The sequence below is a fragment of the Mercenaria mercenaria genome, chromosome 5, assembly GCF_021730395.1.
Source record: "Mercenaria mercenaria strain notata chromosome 5, MADL_Memer_1, whole genome shotgun sequence".
NCBI classification, from domain to species: Eukaryota; Metazoa; Mollusca; class Bivalvia; order Venerida; family Veneridae; genus Mercenaria; species Mercenaria mercenaria.
Window position 1 is genome coordinate 4,092,781 of NC_069365.1, and position 21,318 is coordinate 4,114,098.

The 21,318-nt window shown below is 35.4% G+C and overlaps 1 protein-coding gene across 1 annotated transcript; it reads left to right on the forward strand.

Annotated features, from left to right (window-relative positions):
• Positions 1–4,169: 4,169 nt before the first annotated feature.
• LOC123558749 (uncharacterized) lies at positions 4,170–19,545 on the forward strand. Its single transcript, XM_045350614.2, has 2 exons — positions 4,170–4,587; positions 16,457–19,545. The coding sequence occupies exons 1-2, from the start codon at positions 4,299–4,301 to the stop codon at positions 16,921–16,923; spliced, it is 756 nt and encodes a 251-aa protein (XP_045206549.2). The 5' UTR covers positions 4,170–4,298; the 3' UTR covers positions 16,924–19,545.
• Positions 19,546–21,318: the final 1,773 nt, after the last annotated feature.

Consider the following 21,318-nt stretch of genomic DNA (forward strand, 5'->3'; position numbering starts at 1 on the left):
TCTACGCGGATGATTTGGTGCTTTGGTGCTCAGAGGAATATGCAACAACTGCTAACTACAGGATGCAAGAAGCCACAGACAGGCTTTCAGCCTAGGCAGAAGTACGGTGTGTTCAGGTCAACACTGAGAAGTCCTGCACAACCCTGTTTTCACTGTCACCAAAGCAGACAGATGCTGGCTATATTAAGATTTGTGACACCCCACTTGCAGAAGTGGAGGTGGCAACATATCTGGGAGTAACGTTCGACAGGCGCCTTACATGGAAGGCACATCTAACCAACGCAGAAAGCAAGGCACGGAAAAAGCTTCCCATTCTACGGAAAATTACTGATACAAACTGGGGAGCACACGAAAACATACTCAAGACAGTATACCTTGGGACCATCAGACCCATCCTAGAGTATGGCTCCTCAGCTTGGATAACAGCAGCCAAGACAAATCAGCAGAGGTTAGACAAGGTGCAAAATCAGGCTCTTAGGATCATTACGGGAGCACTAAAATCAACACCCATTAAGGCCATGGAAGACGCTACCGCCATCCCTCCACTTGCCAAGAGAAGAGAGTCCAAAACTCTGGTACAAACCAGCAAATACCAATACCTTCCAGATCATCCCATGAAAGCCAAATTAGAAGGGCTTACAAAAAATCGTTTAAAAAGAGGCAGCTTTGCACATGAAGCCAAGAAGCTCAACAAAACCTTTGCAGAGCATCTTGGACAACCCACTACTCCCTTCACTGTTCAAGATCTACCAGAGCCATGGAAACATGACCAATCCAACCTGACTATACGTACCAATGTTCCTGGTCTTCCCCCAGGTACTTCAGATGAAATGTCCAAGCTATTCTTTACACAGGCCATGATCCAAGACACATATCCGTCAGAGACATGGACACATGTGTACACAGACGGCTCAGCCTCAGCTGCAATAAAAGACGGAGGAGCTGGCATCTTCATACTGTATACCTCGGGAAGATCAGAGACAAATAGTATCCCAACCGGAAGGCACTGTACCAACTATAGAGCAAAGGTTGAGGCCATCAAACAAGCTATTAAACTCATTGAGGAGTCTCCAGAGAGCTGCCCCAACGTGGTTATCTTCACGGATGCTCTGTCAGTACTCCAAGCACTGGAAAATTCCAAACAAACATCCATCTCCAGGGCACTGTTCAGTCTATGCAAAACAAGAGTTGTGTCCTTACAATGGATACCTGCACACTGTGGTGTACCTGGAAATGAGAATGCAGACAGATTAGCCAAGCTTGGAGCTACAGATAATCAGCCACAAAATGCCATTACTCACGAGGAGAAGGTGACAATGATCAAAGCACTTACAAAGCCAATGCCAACCAAGGATGACTACCACCTACTAGAAAGATGGGAACAAGTCATCATCTTTAGGCTCCGCACAGGACATAACAGGTTAAATGCCCACATGTGCACAAAACTTAAATTGTCTCCCTCTCCGGTGTGCCCCTGTGGTCTGGAACAGCAAACTGCTGAGTACATTCTGCAGAGATGCCCACGTCTGGAAAACCAAAGAAAAAGCGTGTGGCCAAACAGCACCCCAATGAAAACCAAAGTGCACGGCAAGAAGGAGGATCTGAAGAAGACAGCATCCTTCATTGCTGGATCAGGGGTGACAGTGTAGGCGGTGAACGCCAAGAAGAAGAAGAAGAAGAAGAAGAATAAAATAAAATATCATTTTCTGAAAAATAGTTATTTGAGCTGAAAAAAAAGATCCCGGGTAAAATATTTGAAAAAAATGGAGACAACTCCGCTAAGACTTTGTGGTAGGCTTAGGTGGCTATTAACCTAGAACCTCATGCAAACTATGCACTTTTTACCTCTAGGCAGGGAAGAAGCATGCATAATTGCCACATGGATTAGCAATCTGAATAGAAAACTATGTAAAGATCAAATAAGTAAGTTAATACCCTGGAGAAAGTGTGACATTTTTGTGGTGAAATTTGTCAAGAAACAGACGATTTTTTTAAGTCAAAACCCACAGAATTTCACAAGTTGAATTATGTTGAAAAGGCTACTACTGGAAAGAGAACAATCTCTACTACCCATATATATGCGTCAAAGTACGGGAAATATCTAGAAATATGAGAAATCAAAGAAATCAATTTCAGGACTGTTCGATGCGTGACTGCGTTATCATGTATAGCATTTAACATAGATAGGTTACTTTTCTTTTGCACTGATATAAGATGGACATGATTTGGATTAACAAACGGTGATCACTTAGAGATATAGCAGTACCATGTTTAAATAGATATAAAACATGGTTCTTCTATATATTATTTCGATTTTAATATGTCTTATCTAAAAACGTAGATAAAACATTACCAACTTTTAGTAACATCTCTAAACCGACAAAGCTGGACAGATCTACCTATCATAAAAATCAATAAAACCAACAATCCAATATCAGCGCTACCGGACGGATTCGTTGATTTCCGTAGTAATACGGGGGAAAATCGATAATTAACAGCTTTGGTCATTATCTGGTGCATTTACAGGCGGCGGTTTGCTATACGATATACTTGAATGAAGTTTTAAAAACATTTAAGTGAAAATTGGAAGAAGTCGAAAATTTATGTAATACTTTATTGATTGTCAAATAAAAGTAACATTTAAGAATATGGATATGTTAGATATGTTATCTAAAATATTTAGAAATCGTTACATTTTATACATCGAACACATAAATTTACTTTCTTTTTAATACATGAAACACCATTTGTCCTATTTTAACTGTAGCATACTGTCTTTTTTAGCTTTTATTCTTTTAACATTGTAACATATCATTTCTTTAACAACTGTTTCTCTGACAGCGCCGCCCAGTGATAGTCGGAAATCGACGGTTGGCTGAAAGATGTAGATGTAGATCATGCTAATATATATCTATGTACAGAAAAGAAATATTTACGCACATAAACCTGTCAGTAAATAAAATAAATATTCAAGAATATGAATATGTTATCTAAAATATTTAGAAAGCGTATATACTTTCTCTATACGCGCTTTCTTTCACATATTATGAACATTAGAATATGAGCTTTTGTTTCTAAAATATTTTCAAAATTCTAAATCACTAACGCTTTTCGATTTTCATCGTAAAAGGTAGCAAAAACAGCAAATTCTCATGTGTTTCCGTAAAATAAAGTTTGTCAGTAATTAAGCTTTGAAGCCTTCATAAGAAATATAGCATTTTTTTCCAGATATCTAGAAAGTATATTTTTGTTGTCGAACGATCTGGAGGCCAGTCGCTTTAAAGAAAAAGAAGTATAGAAATAAGATTTATACTTTTAAAAGGAAATTCTTAACCCTAACCATGCTGGACACGATTGGTTCTTTCTTTGCGATCAGTGTAGATCATGATCAGCCTACACATCCGTGCAGACTGATCATGAACTGCACTGTCTGCCATTCAGCCAGTAACATTTTGGTATGCACCCCTTTTTATAATTAATAGTACTGTCCAAATTGAAAGATAGATAAGTTCATTATTGTAATTTAGCATGGTAAGGATTAAGTTTCTTATATTGTGCTTAAATAGAAATGTCATATTTGCGTGACTTGAATAAGTACTGCTGACAATTATAAAATTTAAAACAAATTAAACATAACGAAAACTGAATATTTTTTCTACATTTTAATGGGTATCGATTTTTTGATTATTTGCGGAAAATATCTCATTTTATCTGTTATATTTGAAAAAGTCAGGGTTTTTTTTACCCGTTTCCTACAGCGTCTATATGAACTAAGGTGGGTCTATTTAAAATCAAAAAGGACCAACCAAATATTAAACTATTTTTTTTAAAAAATATTCATAATATCCGGAATAAATTAAACTTTGATTCGTGGGGTATCGAATTTTTGATTTCCAAATAGAACTTTTTCTATTTAAGTTTAAGTAATTTTTTCCTTCTTTGTTTATATAGGCAAATTTATCGATTTTCCGATAGATCGATGTTACGTTTAAATCGCATGTAAATGTAAATGCACTATAACCAAACACCTAAAAGGAAATAAGATAAGCAAAATGTACCGTTTTTTGTATGTGTCACGTTTCTTGTCTATCCGAGAATCGATTATTGAAAAACAACTTGAATGCCTTGTCAAACCTTTTCAAATTTATTAATGGCATATTTACCATTTAACCAAGGACTGCGTTTTGTTGTATTACTGATCGTTTGAATAATATTCGCATTGTGAATAACGCTTTGCTCATTACACAACGGAAGAGGATTGATATACGTTCTGGCGCAAACTTTTTCTTTTAACAAATATGGCAAGCCAGACGAAAAAACTAAAAACTGAGGAGTTACCTTCAAAACCATTCACAAACAATGGTGTTTATGATGATGAAGTAACGCTCGTATTTGGAGCCTCTAGAGAGAAGAAGTTGTTTGTTCCGCGCACTTTTCTATGCGTTGCCTCACCTGTATTCGAAGCTATGTTCACGCATGACTTTAAAGAAAAGAAGCAGAAAAGTATAACGATGACCGGGAAAAACTACGCTTTTTTTCTTGAGTTTCTTTTGTGTATTCATCCGAGAATTCAGAAATCAGTGGAAGGTAAGATACAATTCATAAAGACACCAATACCGTGTTGAAAAACATAAATGTGATTTTAAGAGTGCATTAGTGGGCATACAAGCATTGTGAAATAGAGGAATATGGAACGCCATAGCTGTCTTCTGATGTTGATCCTGGATTCGGTGATTTTGTTTCTCTCCCGTACTTGAGCTTATTGTTGTTGTTGTTGTTTTTTTGTCCCGTACGTTGACATAGTGTTGTTAGAGAGTTTGAGATTTCAACCTTCGCCTTCCCTTCAACGTCTCTCATATATATTTGGGGTAAAACGTCACCGATATGCGTGTATTTTATTTATATCAGACGTTGCTACTAAAGTTTTCCATGTAATATCAAGTAAGCCTAAGACTTCGCTTCATTACTATGTGAAATAAAAAGCTTAGTTCCAGGATTTCTGCTTATTAAGTTATTCGATTATCCATATGTATAATTGGACTAAATTTGATGGCGAAACACTATCTATAAGTATAAGAATAATGACGTTTTGTTTGGCTAATGATTTTAACTAAATACATTGAATTGAACCTGGAAGTATGAAGTTATCAACTGATTTTGAGAAACTTTGAGATTTTGTTCAGACTTTAACTTCTACGGCATATTTGTGTCCTCAGGCAATATTGATTATACCAGAAAGGTATTTTTGTCGTAAGAAGTGAAGTTTTGAACGTCCGAAGATGTGATATCACGAAAGTCAAAACTTCAGTCTTTGTACATCTACTCTGTCCACATATTCGGCATCAAAGACTGAAATCTGGATGGAGGCACATGGCATCACAGTCATTTTACTTGAAACAAGAAATATCTTTAAAAATGATGGTCAGCGAATTGTAATAAGGAAAGAATTTTATGAATTTTTCATCGAACATTCATCTTTCATCTAACATTTTGCAAAACTAAACACCGCACTTTAACAATTTAAATGGTTCTCTTTTAATTTTTCGCAAAGGTTTCGTAGGGTTGCAATTTTGTTTCGTTTATCCTTAGACGAATAATTACAGCAGTAGTTTGATGAAGATTCATGAAGCGGTTCATGAGAAGAGGTCATTAAACGTGTTTATATTTTTAGCTAAATTGGCCCCTATCCCCATTTGTAACAAAATAGCAAGAGACCTTACAATATTGTTACACGTCGAGTTTGATAAAATCCATTACATTTTAGTGGTTAATGCGAAAAAAGGCATATCTACTTTTAGCTATAGTGGTCCCTAATAGGGCCCAAGTTCCTATATAAATAAATTTGGAAGAGGACCTTATAATGATGCTCCAGACCAAGTATGACAAAGATCCACCAAGCTGTTCATGAGACGCTGTATAAAGGCATTTCTAGTTTTAGCTCTAGCAGCCCCTAAAAGGGGTTAAATGTCCCAGCTGAACAAAGTTGGCTGCGGGCCTAATAAAGATGCTACAAATCAAGTTTGATTAGAATACATGAGAAAAAATCAATTAAAGGATTTTTTTATTTATTATTTTTATTTATTTCTAAATTAGGCCAACTGATCCCGCTTTAACAAATGCATATTCGTTATTCATGAATCTTTGGACAATGACGTCACACCTATAAAATAGTGAAGGTCAAGCAAAACATACAACTGTAATTAGTTCAATATTTCTGTTTCATAAGCATAGTTTGACCGTAGTCATGTCACATAGATAAACTGTATGCAGCGTACCTTCATTTCAGTTAAATGAGATTCAGTCATTATATAGCATATATATAATAAAACAGATTTCAACTGAGTTCAATATTTGCATACCATACTAAAGAAAGATATTCATATATAATAAATCAGTTAAATAATTTATAACAAATATATCAAAGCAAACAAGTACTCATTTTAATATGCAATCTGAATAAGTCACAAAAGCAAGAAACCTTTTCATATACAGACGACAATTGTAACATGGAAATTTTTTAAAAAGCACTTTTCTACATAAAAGGCTCTTATCACACCCTTATTCATGACGTGGAACATTTTATTTTAACTTCCAAAAAAATCAATCCGTTTCTGTCGGACACTTAAGACAATTGCATTTTAATTATAAACATAAAATGGTACTAGTAAGACGGAAAAAAATTCTGAAGTATCAGACAATTTCAGATCTATGATATCATGATGCGAGAAGTTTCCTGTTAGCCGTATGTGATAACTCCATTCTTTACATGCACGGACCCAGAGCCTGGCAGAAGGGCATTGTTGATCAATCCCCCTTTGATTCTTACATTTTACAAAGAAAATCGGTTTTGAAACTTGGTGTGACTAAGCCCCCCCCCCCCCCCCACACACACACCCACACACCCCACGCATGAATGGGTGACCCCTCTTTAAAGTTGGTGGCTCTCTAATCAAAATTCCTTGATCTGCACATGCTTTACTTATGAAAAAGTATATTCAAATAAATACATGTATATGCCAACATGTTATTTCGTGCGACAATTTTCGTCTCCACCTAGCAGTTCATGACTGTTTCGCTAAACAAATGGTGACTTGCCACGATTATATTGTGCTGTCTGATAGTTTTGGCATTATACAGAGTCAAACTGAGTGCCACGATGCCAGAACGTATGATATCACGAGAGTATCTTACATTTGTTTCAAATCGCTTGTTAAATGTATTCATAAATTATGTATATCGGCTCATGTTATCAACATATCTTTTAAAAGGTTAGATTTTCAACAGGTACAGTCTACAAGTAAAACGCGTATTTTAAGGAATTCGATGTACAAAGTACCAATTCAAAGTAAACAAGAAATATCTTTAAAAATGATGGTCGGCGAATTGTAATAAGGAAAGAAGTTTATGAATTTTTCATCTAACATTCATCTTTCATCTAACATTTTTCAAATTGCAAAACTAAACACCGCACTTTAACAATTTAAATGGTTCTCTTTTAATTCTTTGCAAAGGTTTCGTAGGGTTGCAATTTTGTTTCGTTTATCCTTAGACGAATAGTTACAGCCGCTGAGTAGTTTGATGAAGATTCATGAATCGGTTCATGAGAAGAGGTCATTAAACGTGTTTATATTTTTAGCTAAATTGGTCCCTATCCCCATTTGTAACAAAATAGCAGGAGACCTTACGATATTGTTACACGTCGAGTTTGATAAAAATCCATTACATTTTATTGGTTAATACGAAGAAAGACATATCTACTTTTAGCTATAGTGGTCCCTAATAGGGCACAAGTTCCTATATAAATAAATTTGGAAGAGGACCTTATAATGATGCTCCAGACCAAGTATGACAAAGATCCACCAAGCTGTTCATGAGACGCTGTATAAAGGCATTTCTAGCTTTAGCTCTAGCAGCCCCTAAAAGGGGTCAAATGTCCCAGCTGAACAAAGTTGGCTGCGGGCCTAATAAAGATGCTACAAATCAAGTTTGATTAGAATACATGAGAAAAAATCAAAGGATTTTTTTATTTATTATTTTTATTTTTTTCTAAAATAGGCCAATTGATCCCGCTTTAACAAATGCATATTCGCTATTCATGAATCTTTGGACAATGACGTCACACCTATTAAAAAGTGAAGGTCAAGCAAAACATACAGTTGTAATTATTTCAATATTTCTGTTTCATAAGCAAAGTTTGACCGTAGTCATATCACATAGATAAACTGTATTCAGCGCACCTTCATTTCAGTGTAATGAGATTCGGTCATTATATAGCATATATATAGTAAAACAGATTTCAACTGAGTTCAATATTTGCATATCATACTAAAGAAAAATATTCATATATAATAAATCAGTTAAATAATTTATAACAAATATATCAAAGCAAACAAGTACTCATTTTAATATGCAATCTGAATAAGTCACAAAAGCAAGAAACCTTTTCATATACAGACGACAATTGTAACAAGTAAAATCTTTTAAAAAGCACTTCTCTACATAAAATACTCTTATCACACCCTTATTCATGTGATACACAGACCGTATTCAGCTCTTTCTTTAATTAGATATATGTTGGTATTTGAACAGGTTTTTATCATATTTATTAAACTTACTTATCATTTTGAGATATATCAATATTCTTGCTAAATATACTGAGCCAAAGTTAGCTTTAAAACTGTGAACAGCGTCGTTTAGGATAAACGCTTTGTCTACATTTCACTCAGCGTAGCACAATCAACAGAGTGAAAGAAATTGACACTCTCGTCCAATCAGGCAGAGTGTTGCATAAATCTTCCATTTTGATAAATTATCTATAATGCGTTATCAAGTAGTTTGATTTGCAAACTGAAGTCACGTGGCATAGGTAACGAAAACGAATTTAGACGGCGTCGCCGAAAAAAAAAAACACTTTAAAACAAACTATGAAGTACTAGTCAACAGCCTTTTGTGTTTGCTTTATCTCAATATATATTTAACTTAACTTCAAAGTTAATAGGCATTGTAACTGAAAATACAAACTTCAAGTAGGAGCTATCTATATTATATGTATGTGAAGTTAACTGCATCAGAATACAAGGACTGAAAAAATTATTAAAATATCAATTCCTGAAAAAGAGTTATTTGAGCTGAAAAAAAATGATCCCAGATGAAATATTTGGAAAAAATGGAGACAACTCCGCAAAGACTTTATGATAGGCTTAGGTGACAATTGACCTAGTACCTCATCCAAACTACCCACTTTTTACCTCTAACCATGAAAAAAGCATGCACATTTGCCACATGGATTAGCAACCTGAATACAAAACTATGTAAAGATCAAATAATTGATTGCCCTGGGGAAAGTAGGACATTTTTGTGGTGAAATTTGTCAACAAACAGACGATTTTTAAAAAAAAATCAAAACCCACAGAATTTCACAAAGTGAAAATTGTTGAAAAAATTATTGCTGGAAAGAGAACAATCTCAACTACCCATACATATGCGTCAAAGTATGGGAAAAATATCTAGAAATATGAGAAAATCGAAGAAATCAATTTCAAGACTGTTAGAGGCATAACTGTGTAATTATACATGGCATTTATCATAGATAGGTTACTTTTCCTTTGCACTGATATAACATGGGCAGGATTAGGATTAAGAAACGGTGTTCACTCAACAATTTCACTATATAATTAGATTGTTTCCCTTGCGTAAAGAAGGCTTAGGGTAAATCTCTACAAAGTATATCGAGAAATGCATTTGTAGTAGTTGGTGTCTCATGTTTTTGTTTAAAAATATTAACTGTAATATCTTTCAAGAACACCATCAGCAATAGAATACGTTGATATGATTATCATTTTTATTTCCTCTCATATATAATTTACAATCGTGCATTGTATACTGACATCATTTTATATAAAATGTTTTTCTTTTGTAATCGCACTTATATCCATGCGATGATTATGTTAATTGAAATGTTTGTATTTAATTTTCATTTTTAAAACCTTATGTAAAAGTCATGCACTTTCAGACAATTGATATCAAAATGCACGAGAAAAACGATCATAATTACACATAAATTGAATGGGCGGATTAAAAGAAGTAAGGTTCATTGTAAAGTTTGAAATCTCAAGGAATTTTAATCGAAACTTCAACTTCATACGTTAACTTCGCAAGAGACGTTGAAGGGGAAGGCGAAGGTTGAAATCTCTTTATTACCGTACTTGGATTCAGTGTTGTTTTATTTTCTGTCTTTTTGGATCAAGTAGTTCACTCAATATTTCGGTTAAATACCCACCACGACCTAGTGACCTACTTTTTTCGCCCACAAAAAAAAAAAAAAAAAAAAAAACGTTATGAAAATCATTTTTACAATACAGACCTATACAAGTTTCCAGGTGTACAATTTAGTCCCTTCCTGAATAAATGTAGCCCACCCACTTAGCTCAGTAGATAAGAGCGTTGGTCTACGGATCGCAGGGTCGTGAGTTCGATCCTCGGGCGGGGCGTATGTTCTCCGTGACTATTTGATAAACGACATTGTGTCTGGAATCATTAGTCCTCCACCTCTGATTCATGTGGGGAAGCTGGCAGTTATTTGCGGAGAACAAGTTTGTACTGGTACAGAATCCAGGATCACTGGTTTGTTTAACTACCCGCCGTTACATGACTGAAATACTGTTGGAAAACGGCGTTAAACCCAAAACAAACAAAAAATGAATAAATGTGTATTCACAACTTTAACTAGAAACTTATTCAGATAATCTCTTTTCAGCATAGTTTTAAGAATATAGATTAATAACTGTCTTACACTGTAGAAACAAAAGGTGATTGAAACTGATTTATGTACATATAACATGTACTGCATTAATTCAATAAAATGTTAAGACATTAAACACATTGCCTTGGCCTAATATATGTCACTGCCAGTTTGAAACTATATTCTTGTATATCTCATACTTTTCATGCAAATCATGTATACTTACTTTTTCTTTAAAGAGGCACCACAAAATAACTGTATTCTTTTGTGTTTCCATGATAGTAATTATACATGCTTTGCATGAAGAAAATGAGAAATAACAAGTATCTAGTGGCATATATTAGGCCAAGACAATGTGTGTAATGTCCTAACATTTTATTGAATAACTGTAGCAATATGTACAGAAATCAGTGTATTTAGTGACATTTCAATCACATTTTTTTTTCTACAGTGTAAGATAATTATTATGTCTCCCCCAGGAGACATATTGTTTTTGCCCTGTCCGTCCGTCCGTCCGTACGTCACACTTCATTTCCGAGCAATAACTGGAGAACCATTTGACCTAGAACCTTCAAACTTCATAAGGTTGTAGGGCTGCTGGAGTAGACGACCCCTATTGTTTTTGGGGTCACTCTATCAAAGGTCAAGGTCACAGGGGCCTGAACATTGAAAACCATTTCCGATCAATAACTACAGAAACACTTGACTCAGAATGTTGAAACTTCATAGGATGATTGGTCATGTAGAGTAGATAACCCCTATTGATTATGGGGTCACTCCGTCAAAGGTCAAGGTCACAGGGGCCTGAACATTGGAAACCATTTCTGATCAATAACTAGAGAACCACATGACCTAGAATGTTGAAACTTCATAGGATAATTGGTCATAAAGAGTAGATAAAACCTATTGATTTTGGGGTCACTCTGTCAAAGGTCAAGGTCACAGGGGCCTGAACATTGAAAACCATTTCCAATCAATAACTAGAGAACCACCTGACCCAGAAAGTTGAAACTTGATAGGATGATTGGTCATATAGAGTAGATGACTCTTATTGATTATGGGAGCACTTCGTCGAAGGTCAAGGTCACAGGGGCCTGAACATTGAAAACCATTTCTGATCAATAACTAGAGAACCACTTGACCCAGAATGTTGAAACCTAATAGGATGATTGTACATGCAAAGTAGATGACCCCTATCGATTTTGGGGTCACTCCATTAAAGGTCAATGTCACAGGGGCCTGAACATTGAAAACAATTTCCGGTCAGTAACTTGAGAACCACTTGACCCAGAATGTTGAAACTTAATAGGATGATTGGTTATAAAGAGTAGATGACCCCTAATGATTTTGGGGTCATTCTGTGAAAGGTCAAGGTCATAGGGGCCCGGACATTGAAAACCATTTCCGATCAATAACTAGAGAACCACTTGACCCAGAATGTTAAAACTTCATAGGATGAGTGGTCATGAAGAGTGGATGACCCCTATTGATTTTGGAGTCACTCCGTCAAAGTTCAAGGTCACAGGGGCCTGAACATTGAAAACCATTTCCAATCAATAACTAGAGAACCACCTGACCCAGAAAAGTGAAACTTGATAGGATGATTGGTCATAAAGAGTAGATGATCCTTATTGATTATGGGATCACTTCGTCAAAGGTCAAGGTCACAGGGGCCTGAACATTGCAAACCATTTCTGATCAATAAATAGAGAACAACTTGACCCAGAATGTTGAAACTTCATAGGATGATTGTACATGCAAAGTAGATGATCCCTATCGATTTTGGAGTCACTCCATTAAAGATCAAGGTCACAGGGGCCTGAACATTGAAAACAATTTCCGGTCAGTAACTTGAGAACCAGTTGACCCAGAATGTTGAAACTTAACAGGATGATTGGTCATAAAGAGTAGATGATCCCTTACGATTTTGGGGTCACTCTGTGAAAGGTCAAGGTCACAGGGGCCCGGACATTGAAAACCATTTCCGGTCAGTAACTTGAGAACCACTTGACCCAGAATGATGAAACTTCGTAGGATAATTGGTCATGCAGAGCAGATGAACCCTAACGATTTTAGGGTCACTCTGTTAAAGGTCAAAGCCACAGGGGCCTGAACATGGAAAACCATTTCCAATCAATAACTTGAGAACCTCTCGACCTAGAATGTTGAAACTTCATAGGGTGATTCTTTATGCAGAGTAAATGACTCTTATTGTTTTTGGGGTCACTCCGTTAAAGGTCAAGGTCACAGGGGCCTAAACATTGATAACCAGTTCCGATCAATAACTTGAGAACCACTTGACCCAGAATGTTGAAACCTAATAGGATGATTGAACATGCAGATGACCCCTATTGATTTTGGGGTCAGTCTATTAAAGGTCAAGGTCACAGTGGCCTGTTCATGAAAAATCATTTTTTGGAAATAACTTGAGAACCACTTGACCCAGAATGTTGAAACTTAATAGGATGATTGGACATGCAGAGTAGATGACCCCTATTTATTTTGAGGTCACTTGATCAAAGGCCAAGGTCACAGGAGCCTGAACAGTGACTTGAGAACCACTAGGCCACGAGTGTTGAAATTTAGCGGGATGACTGGACATGCCAAGTAGATGATCCCTATTGCAGCCAACCATCAGTGTCTCTTTGACTTTCGCTCCTGACCCCTATTGACTTCTTGCCTATAGCACTTTGCATTTTCTAGTTCATTTATGTTTTTGAAACTATGCTGAAAAGAGATTGACTGAATAAGTTTGTAGTATAACTGTATATTACCTGTATTTCAAGAATGATTTTCATGAATATTTTGTGAGTGAAAAAAGTAGGTCACTAGGTTGTGGTGGGTCTTTAATGACGCGCCACAAAATAACCGTTTATTCTTTTGTATTTCCATGAATGTAATTATACATGCTTTACTTAGAGAAAATGAGAAATAACAAGTATCTAGTTACGAATTAACAGTGGCATACAGAAGGCCACGACAATGTGTATAATGTCTAAATATATTGTTGAATTTACATAGAGGTATGCACAATACTGTATGTAGTACTGTATGTATTATGATGAGTTTAGACCACACTTTGTTCCTACAGTGTACGATAGTTATTTCTCCATGTTTTTATAACTATATTGAAAAAGATTGACTGAATAAATTTGAAGATGAAGTTGTGAAAACACATTTATGCAGGGAGGGCCTAAATTGTCCACCGATCATCTTGATATAATATATAATAGCTATATTATACCAGTATTATCAGAATGATTTGCACGAAGTTCGTGTGAGAGGAAAAATTAGGTCACTAGATTGTGGCGGGTCTTTAGTAGAAGTCAGCTTACATCGGGGCTAGGGAATTTAATGGGTGTTGCACATTCCATTGTGTAATTGTTGTTGTTGACGTTCATATTCACATTTTTGAGAATTGTTGATTCAGTTTTACAACCATATATAGATCAAACACTTGTACTTTAATTGCTTTATATATGCTGAGTTTGGCTTTAAAGAGATTCATAGTTCTTCACTTTAAATTTTACTGCTAATTAAAATATTTTGTTCACTACAGTGTTTCATCAAAGATTTTCTAATGCTGATGTCTATATATTGTCATGTGGTCAAGTCACTTGTTCAGTTAACATCAAATGTGAACACATCAGACCACTTTAACGGCCACTTTTGTAATTAGATAATAGGAACATATCTTATTATCCCAATCCTGAACGTGAAAATTGTTACCTAACAACGTAACAGAAAATATTTTCTGTTGTTTTTGCAGATGAAATGGTGTTACTCACAGCAAATGCAAACGGCTGTCAAGCACAGCCTGATCGTATTTATAAATGTTCCATGTATCAGAAGGGGTCTTTAAATTAGTTTGGGAAAGAAGAAAGATAAAACAAAATCATACATTTGAATGGTATGTAAATTGTCGCCAGGCTGATCATTAGTAATATACAACAATACGTGTCGGCAAATATTTCGTAATTAAGTTTTGGGACAGATACGCTTCATAATACATTACACAAACAAAACTATATAGACACAATGTCATTATAGGGATTTAACAAAACAGATTCATGTCAAAAAGATACAAAACAAAAAAAAATAAAGATGATTACTTGTAAATCTAGTTCTGTATAACTATACAAAAGAAGGACATTGTGTTTCATAATAAGGCGGATATCGCCAGATTGGTTGTGACTTGTTAATGACTTAATTCGTGCGAGGAAAATCAGCATGTTAGATGATGCTACTATAGCATGTTTGAACTTCTTATATGTTTGAGTAGTACACTCTCTTTTAGAACTTTGGTTGCACTGATGCTACTATCTCAAAAATATTTGATCTTTTAACAAGAATGACAAATTTGTAAAGTGGTTTGCGCACTGAAACTACAAAATTAGCTTTTGTGATTTGGCGACGCGTGCATGTGTGCGTGCGTGTGAGAGAGAGAGAGAGAGAGAGAGAGAGAGAGAGAGAGAGGCAGAAAGACAGAGAGGGAGAGAGAGAGAGAGAGAGCATACAAGCTTTGTACTAATCATTTCTGATTCATGGTCTCATTATATCACACGTTTGTAGTGTCTGGTTGGTGTCGGAGGTGTCTGGTTGAGTTCAATGATGCTTGGTTGAGTTCAGTGATGTCTGGTTGATTTCTGTGATGTCTGGTTGAGTTTGGTGATGTCTGGTTGATTTCTGTGATGTCTGGTGTTGAGTTTGATGACGTCTGGTTGATTTCTGTGAAGTCTGGTTGAGTTTGGAGATGTCTGGTTGATTTTGGTAATGTCTGGGTGATTTCTGTGATGTATGGTTGAGTTCGGAGATGTCTGGTTGAGTTCAATGATGTTTGATTGATTTCCGTGATGTCTGGTTGAGTTCGGTTTGAGTTCGATGAAGTCTGGTTGATTTATGTGATGTCTGGTTGAGTTTGGTTTAAGTTCATTGATACCTGATGTCTGGTTGATTTCTCTGATGTGTGGTCGATTTCTTTGATGACTGGCTGAGTTCGGAAACGGCTGGTTGAGTTCAGTGATGTCTGGTTGATATCCGTGATGTCTGGTTGAGTTCGTTTTGAGTTCTGTGATGTCTGGTTGATTTCTGTGATGTCTGGTTGAGTTCGGAGATGACTGGTTGAGTTCAGTGGTGTCTGGTTGATTTCGGTGATGTCTGCTTGAGTTAGTTTTGAGTTCGGTGATGTCTGGTTGAGTTCGGTGATGTCTGGTTGATTTTTGCGATGTCTGGTTGAGTTCAGTGAAGTCTGGATAAGCTTAAACTCGGTAGTTTTACTATATAATGACAGACAATATTACAATTGTAAAATGTATTCAAGTTAGTTAGTTGAATCTGAATATCAGAATGAAATATTTTGTCAGAAAAGTTCTGTCATCTGTTCAAACATGTATTGATATTATCTCTTCTAGCAAAGACAGCGAATAAAAGTACCAAACTTATTAGTACAGTACATGTACAATTGCTGTTATGTTAAAATGATGTTATGTTAATGAAGCAAACCCTTTAGATTAACGCCTTTAATATTACTTTTATTTGAAATCTTTATATTTAAATCTGAATGTAATTGTTCTGGTTATGTTTGAATGTATAAGTAATTCTATATCACATGTTTGTAATTTTTTTACGTCACCATATTTGCTCGTTATGCAGATTTGTCAGTTAATGAATAATTATCTTCTGAATTAAATGCATGCGTTGTCTTATATCTTTCAGTTTCAAATGTTCTTTACATTGCCCCCTTTGCGGAAGAATACCAAGTAACTTCAATTGTTGAGAAATGCAAGACCGTCATGAATTCCATGTTATCAAATGCAGTCGAAAGAGCGGGATCATGTACCGGTATCAATATTCTCTATCAACTGGAACCAGTAAGAGAGTGCCTCTACGTCTTGAAATTAGCCGATACTCTAAACTATACAGATATCGTCACTCGAGCTGTACAAACGATAGCGAAATGCGGATATTGTCATTACAGTGATGAGGTGGGTTTTAATGCTGAAAGTAAGTTTAGCAACTATAACCCGAGTTTACAGACGACAGTTGGTCCAGGAAGCAAACAAACGTATGGAGATATTCGTAAAGATTGCGTTACTATGTTCAAAATTCTCCCAGCAGAGCTTCGTTGTAGAATTTTATCAGCAAGACTGACTCTCGTCAATGACGATAATTTTAGAAGATAATGTCATAATTGTGCATAATAATATTGCATAATACTGACTAACTGTGGTATTTATTCTGTTCTATAAACAGTCGTGTATGTATACATGTTAAATATTAAAAACACTTAGAGACGCATATATGATGCAGTTGTTACTGAGTAATGCTACTTCATTTTGCAAAATGCGCAGCACATGATGATAAAAATATAACTACACGATCCGTGACAAACGCATACTATGACCTCCCTTTGATTAATAGATGGTGACAATATTAAATCACCACACGTTTGACAGAAAAGTAAATGACGAATATGAATAACACAATATTTCTTTTACCAAATTATGACGGGTGACTAGTGAAGTATATTATATGTTATTCTAACACAACTTGCATTTAATTGCTATATAAGGATAAAGCAAACAGTCAATATATTCATGAGTGTTCGATAAAATTTGATTGGCTGATATATTTTGCCCCCTACGATTGTAACGTAAGAGATTCTACTATTCTACTTTTGTTCCATTACATACGAATTATTTCAGGGTAATACAGCTGAAAACAAGATTTCAAAAACATAATTATACTAAAAAGTCATACTGACTTATGTTTAGGACCGTTACATACGTTTTGATCTCTACAGCGAATTAAATTAGCTCAAGTATGATTCAGCGGTGACGTCAAAAATGTATGATATGATAAGTATGATGTGATAATAATGTGACGTCATGTAAAAGTTAAGCTCGTAACTGTTCATAAATAGTTTGCGAGCTGTTAGATTACTAGTTTATAAATACTTCTCAAAAGTCTAATAAAAAAGGAACAAATATCTATAGATCTACGTTCCATTGGCTATGCAACACTTTCTAACCATGGGGGTAACTCGAATGACTAATTACTCTGAAAATGTAATACTGTAAATTGCGAATTATTTGCATTGTTAGAATCAAAATAATCAATATGTTCCAATAATTTTATCAGTTAATAAAATATGGGCAGGAGTTCGGATGCGTAATAATTTAATCACGAGTAAGGGATTAATAACTGATAAAATATAGGAGCATATTTATCATTTCTTAATTATTTGTAGAACAGAACAGGACAGAAAAGAACACACATTTTATTTGCATAAATGCTGGTGTTCAGAAACAAAAACGATATCAACCAGTCCCCATTTAATGCCCCATTTATGATTATTAGTCGGTGGTTAGTATGATACAGCGCGTTATAAAATGGCTGGGTACTTTTTCTTTCATTTGGGCACAGGACCGACAGAATGTTTCGAAATTAAGAACATAAAAGACCATTGGGAATGAATTAAAAGTGATAATTACCTTTCATTAGACTTTGTGTAAATAATACATAAAGATGTAAAAACAACAACCTTGATACCCCGATTTCTTTAACCGATATTACTTAATTAGTTCATTAGATTTCTATGAATGAAGAACTAACTTTTAACAAGTATTTAAGCACTTTAAATTTAATATGGGGTTCATTTTTGTATTATTTTATATATAATGTGTGTATCCGTGAATTATTTTTGAACATTTATGAAAGGTGAAAGGGCCGGGTGTAACCTGAAATAACATGTGAATAAATAAGTGTACTGTAAAAGAATTGTGTGAGTATTCCCTAAATGAGATTTTACATCGTGTTATTGGTTTGAACAATTGACTGCGATAATATTTAATTGTGAAATTCATTTAACTTTAGTACATGTATTGTTCGTAAATATGGACCTGGCACTCATGAATATTCCGTATATTTTCGTAAATTAATATTCGGTGTCCGAAATCATATAGCAGTAAAACTATTCCATATATATTTCTCTATTGACATAATGTCGCATGTACTGGTAACCGTGCGGACAACAAGTTTAGCTGTCAGTCTAGGGATTGTTGGTTTGAGTAATTCATTCATTTTGCCATTTTTGTAGTAATTGCTACCATAAAAAATCATTCTAAAACGTTTTGTACCTTATACTGCTTTCGTCCATTATATTAATGCCCTCTTTTTCAACACCTGTAACATTTTTACAGCCGTAATATAACTTTAGGCATATTTACAGTTGTAACGTTTTCATTTTTACAACTGTAATTTTTTAACAGCTGTGTCTCATTTGCACATTTGTTTTACAGTCGTTTTACAGCTGTAAATTGAAATCTACAGCTGTAAAATCAATGTTATCATATATAATCTACAGTTGTAAATTTGAAATAATCTGATTGAAAATTGTGGCATATGTTACGGTCAATGATCGGGGGTCCTCCTCGGACAAATTGTTCAATTTTATAACACAAAATGCTGCATTTTTAAGCACTTTGAATTTAATACGACCTTGTTCATTATTGTATTATTTCAGTGTGTGTATCCGTGTATTATTGTTGAACATTTATATAAGGTGACATATAGGCCCGTTTTGGCCGGGTGTTTAAAATTTGTAATATTTTATATTTATATATCGATGCCAAACACATGTCACTATAGTAAAAGATCATCTCTGATACAAGTAACCTGAAATAACATGTGAATAAATAAGTGTACTGTAAAAGAATTGTGTGAGTATTCCCTAAATGAGATTTTACATCGTGTTATTGGTTTGACTGGGATAATATTTAATTGTGAAATAAACATTTAACTTTATATTAGTACATGTATTGTTCGTAAACATTGACCTGGCACTCATGAATATTCCGTATAGTTCCGTAAATTCATATTTTGGTGTCCGAACATAAATTCCATATATATTTCTCTATTGACATAATGTCACATGTGCAGGTAACTGTGCGGACAAGAAGTTTAGCTGTCAATCGAGGGATTGTTGGTTTGAGTCCTAAGTTTGACCTTATCTGTTGTTTTCATGCCCCCGAAGGGAGGCATATAGTTTTTGAACCGTCTGTCAGTCTGTCGGTCTGTCTGTCCGCAATTTTCTTGTCCGGTCCATATCTTTGTCATCGATGGATGGATTTTCAAATAACTTTGCATGAAGGTGTACCACAGTAAGACGACGTGTCGCGCGCAAGACCCAGGTCCGTAGCTCAAAGGTCAAGGTTACACACAGACGTTAAAGGTCATTTTTCATGATAGTGCATTTGTGTCCGGTCCATATCTTTGTCATCGATGGATGGATTTTCAAATAACTTGGCATGAATGTGTACCACAGTAAGACGACGTGTCGCGCGCAAGACCCAGGTCCGTAGCTCAAAGGTCAAGGTCACACTTAGACGTTAAAGGTCATTTTTCATGATAGTGCATTCGTGTCCGGTCCATATCTTTGTCATCCATGGATGGAGTTTCAAATAACTTGGCATGAATGTGTACCACAGTAAGACGACGTGTCGCGCGCAAGACCCAGGTCCGTAGCTCAAAGGTCAAGGTCACACTTAGACGTTAAAGGTCATATTTCATGATAGTGCATTGATGGGCGTGTACGGTCCATATCTTTGTCATTCATGCATGGATTTTAAATTTATTGGGCATGAATGTGTACCACAGTAAGACGACGTGTCGCGCGCAAGACCTAGGTCTGTAGCTCAAAGACCAAGGTCACACTTAGACGTTAAAGGTCATATTTCATGATAGTACATTGATGGGCGTGTCCGGTCCATATCTTTGTCATTCATGCAAGGATTTTAAAATTACTGGGCATGAATTTGTACCACAGTAAGACGACGTGTCGCGCGCAAGACCCAGGTCCGTAGGTCAAAGGTCCTAAACTCTAACATCGGCCATAACTATTCATTCAAAGTGCCATCGGGGGCATGTGTCATCCTATGGAGACAGCTCTTGTTTTTTTCAAATTTTATCTGAAAAATTAATAGGCAGGACAATTGCCACACTTATCAAATTTATCATGATTTTAATGGGTCATTTATTGAAAAAAATACACTTGTATTCAATTTAGCAATTAATAAAAATCTTTGAATGTATCTTAGATAAAAGGGTACATTACTTGTCATCAGCATTTCCAGAAAATAAATATGACAAGAGAAAACAGTTAACATTTGTGAATTATGTTACATAAAATAATGTAAAAATAAAAACAATATTGATAACATTACATTACACTGAAGTAAAAAAAAAGTCTGAGGTGATTTCGAACCACTGTGCTATCATGTTAGCGGTTAATAGTTGTGAAATAAGTCTTGCTTCACGTAGACATATCCTTCACTTTCATCTTTCAATCTTTCATAACTACATGATAAGATGTTCAAGAAGGCCTACCAGGAACGTGATCAATTTATTTTTATATACTATAATCTCACTAACTTACTCTATGCAATGAACACAGATAATTGTGTTTCCTTATTTCCCCAACTTTGAAGTGAACGCGGGTTCGGGGGTCCTCCCCAGACATTTTTTTAAAACTAATGAATACAAACTGTGAATATTGGATGTATGTTTGGATCTTGGAT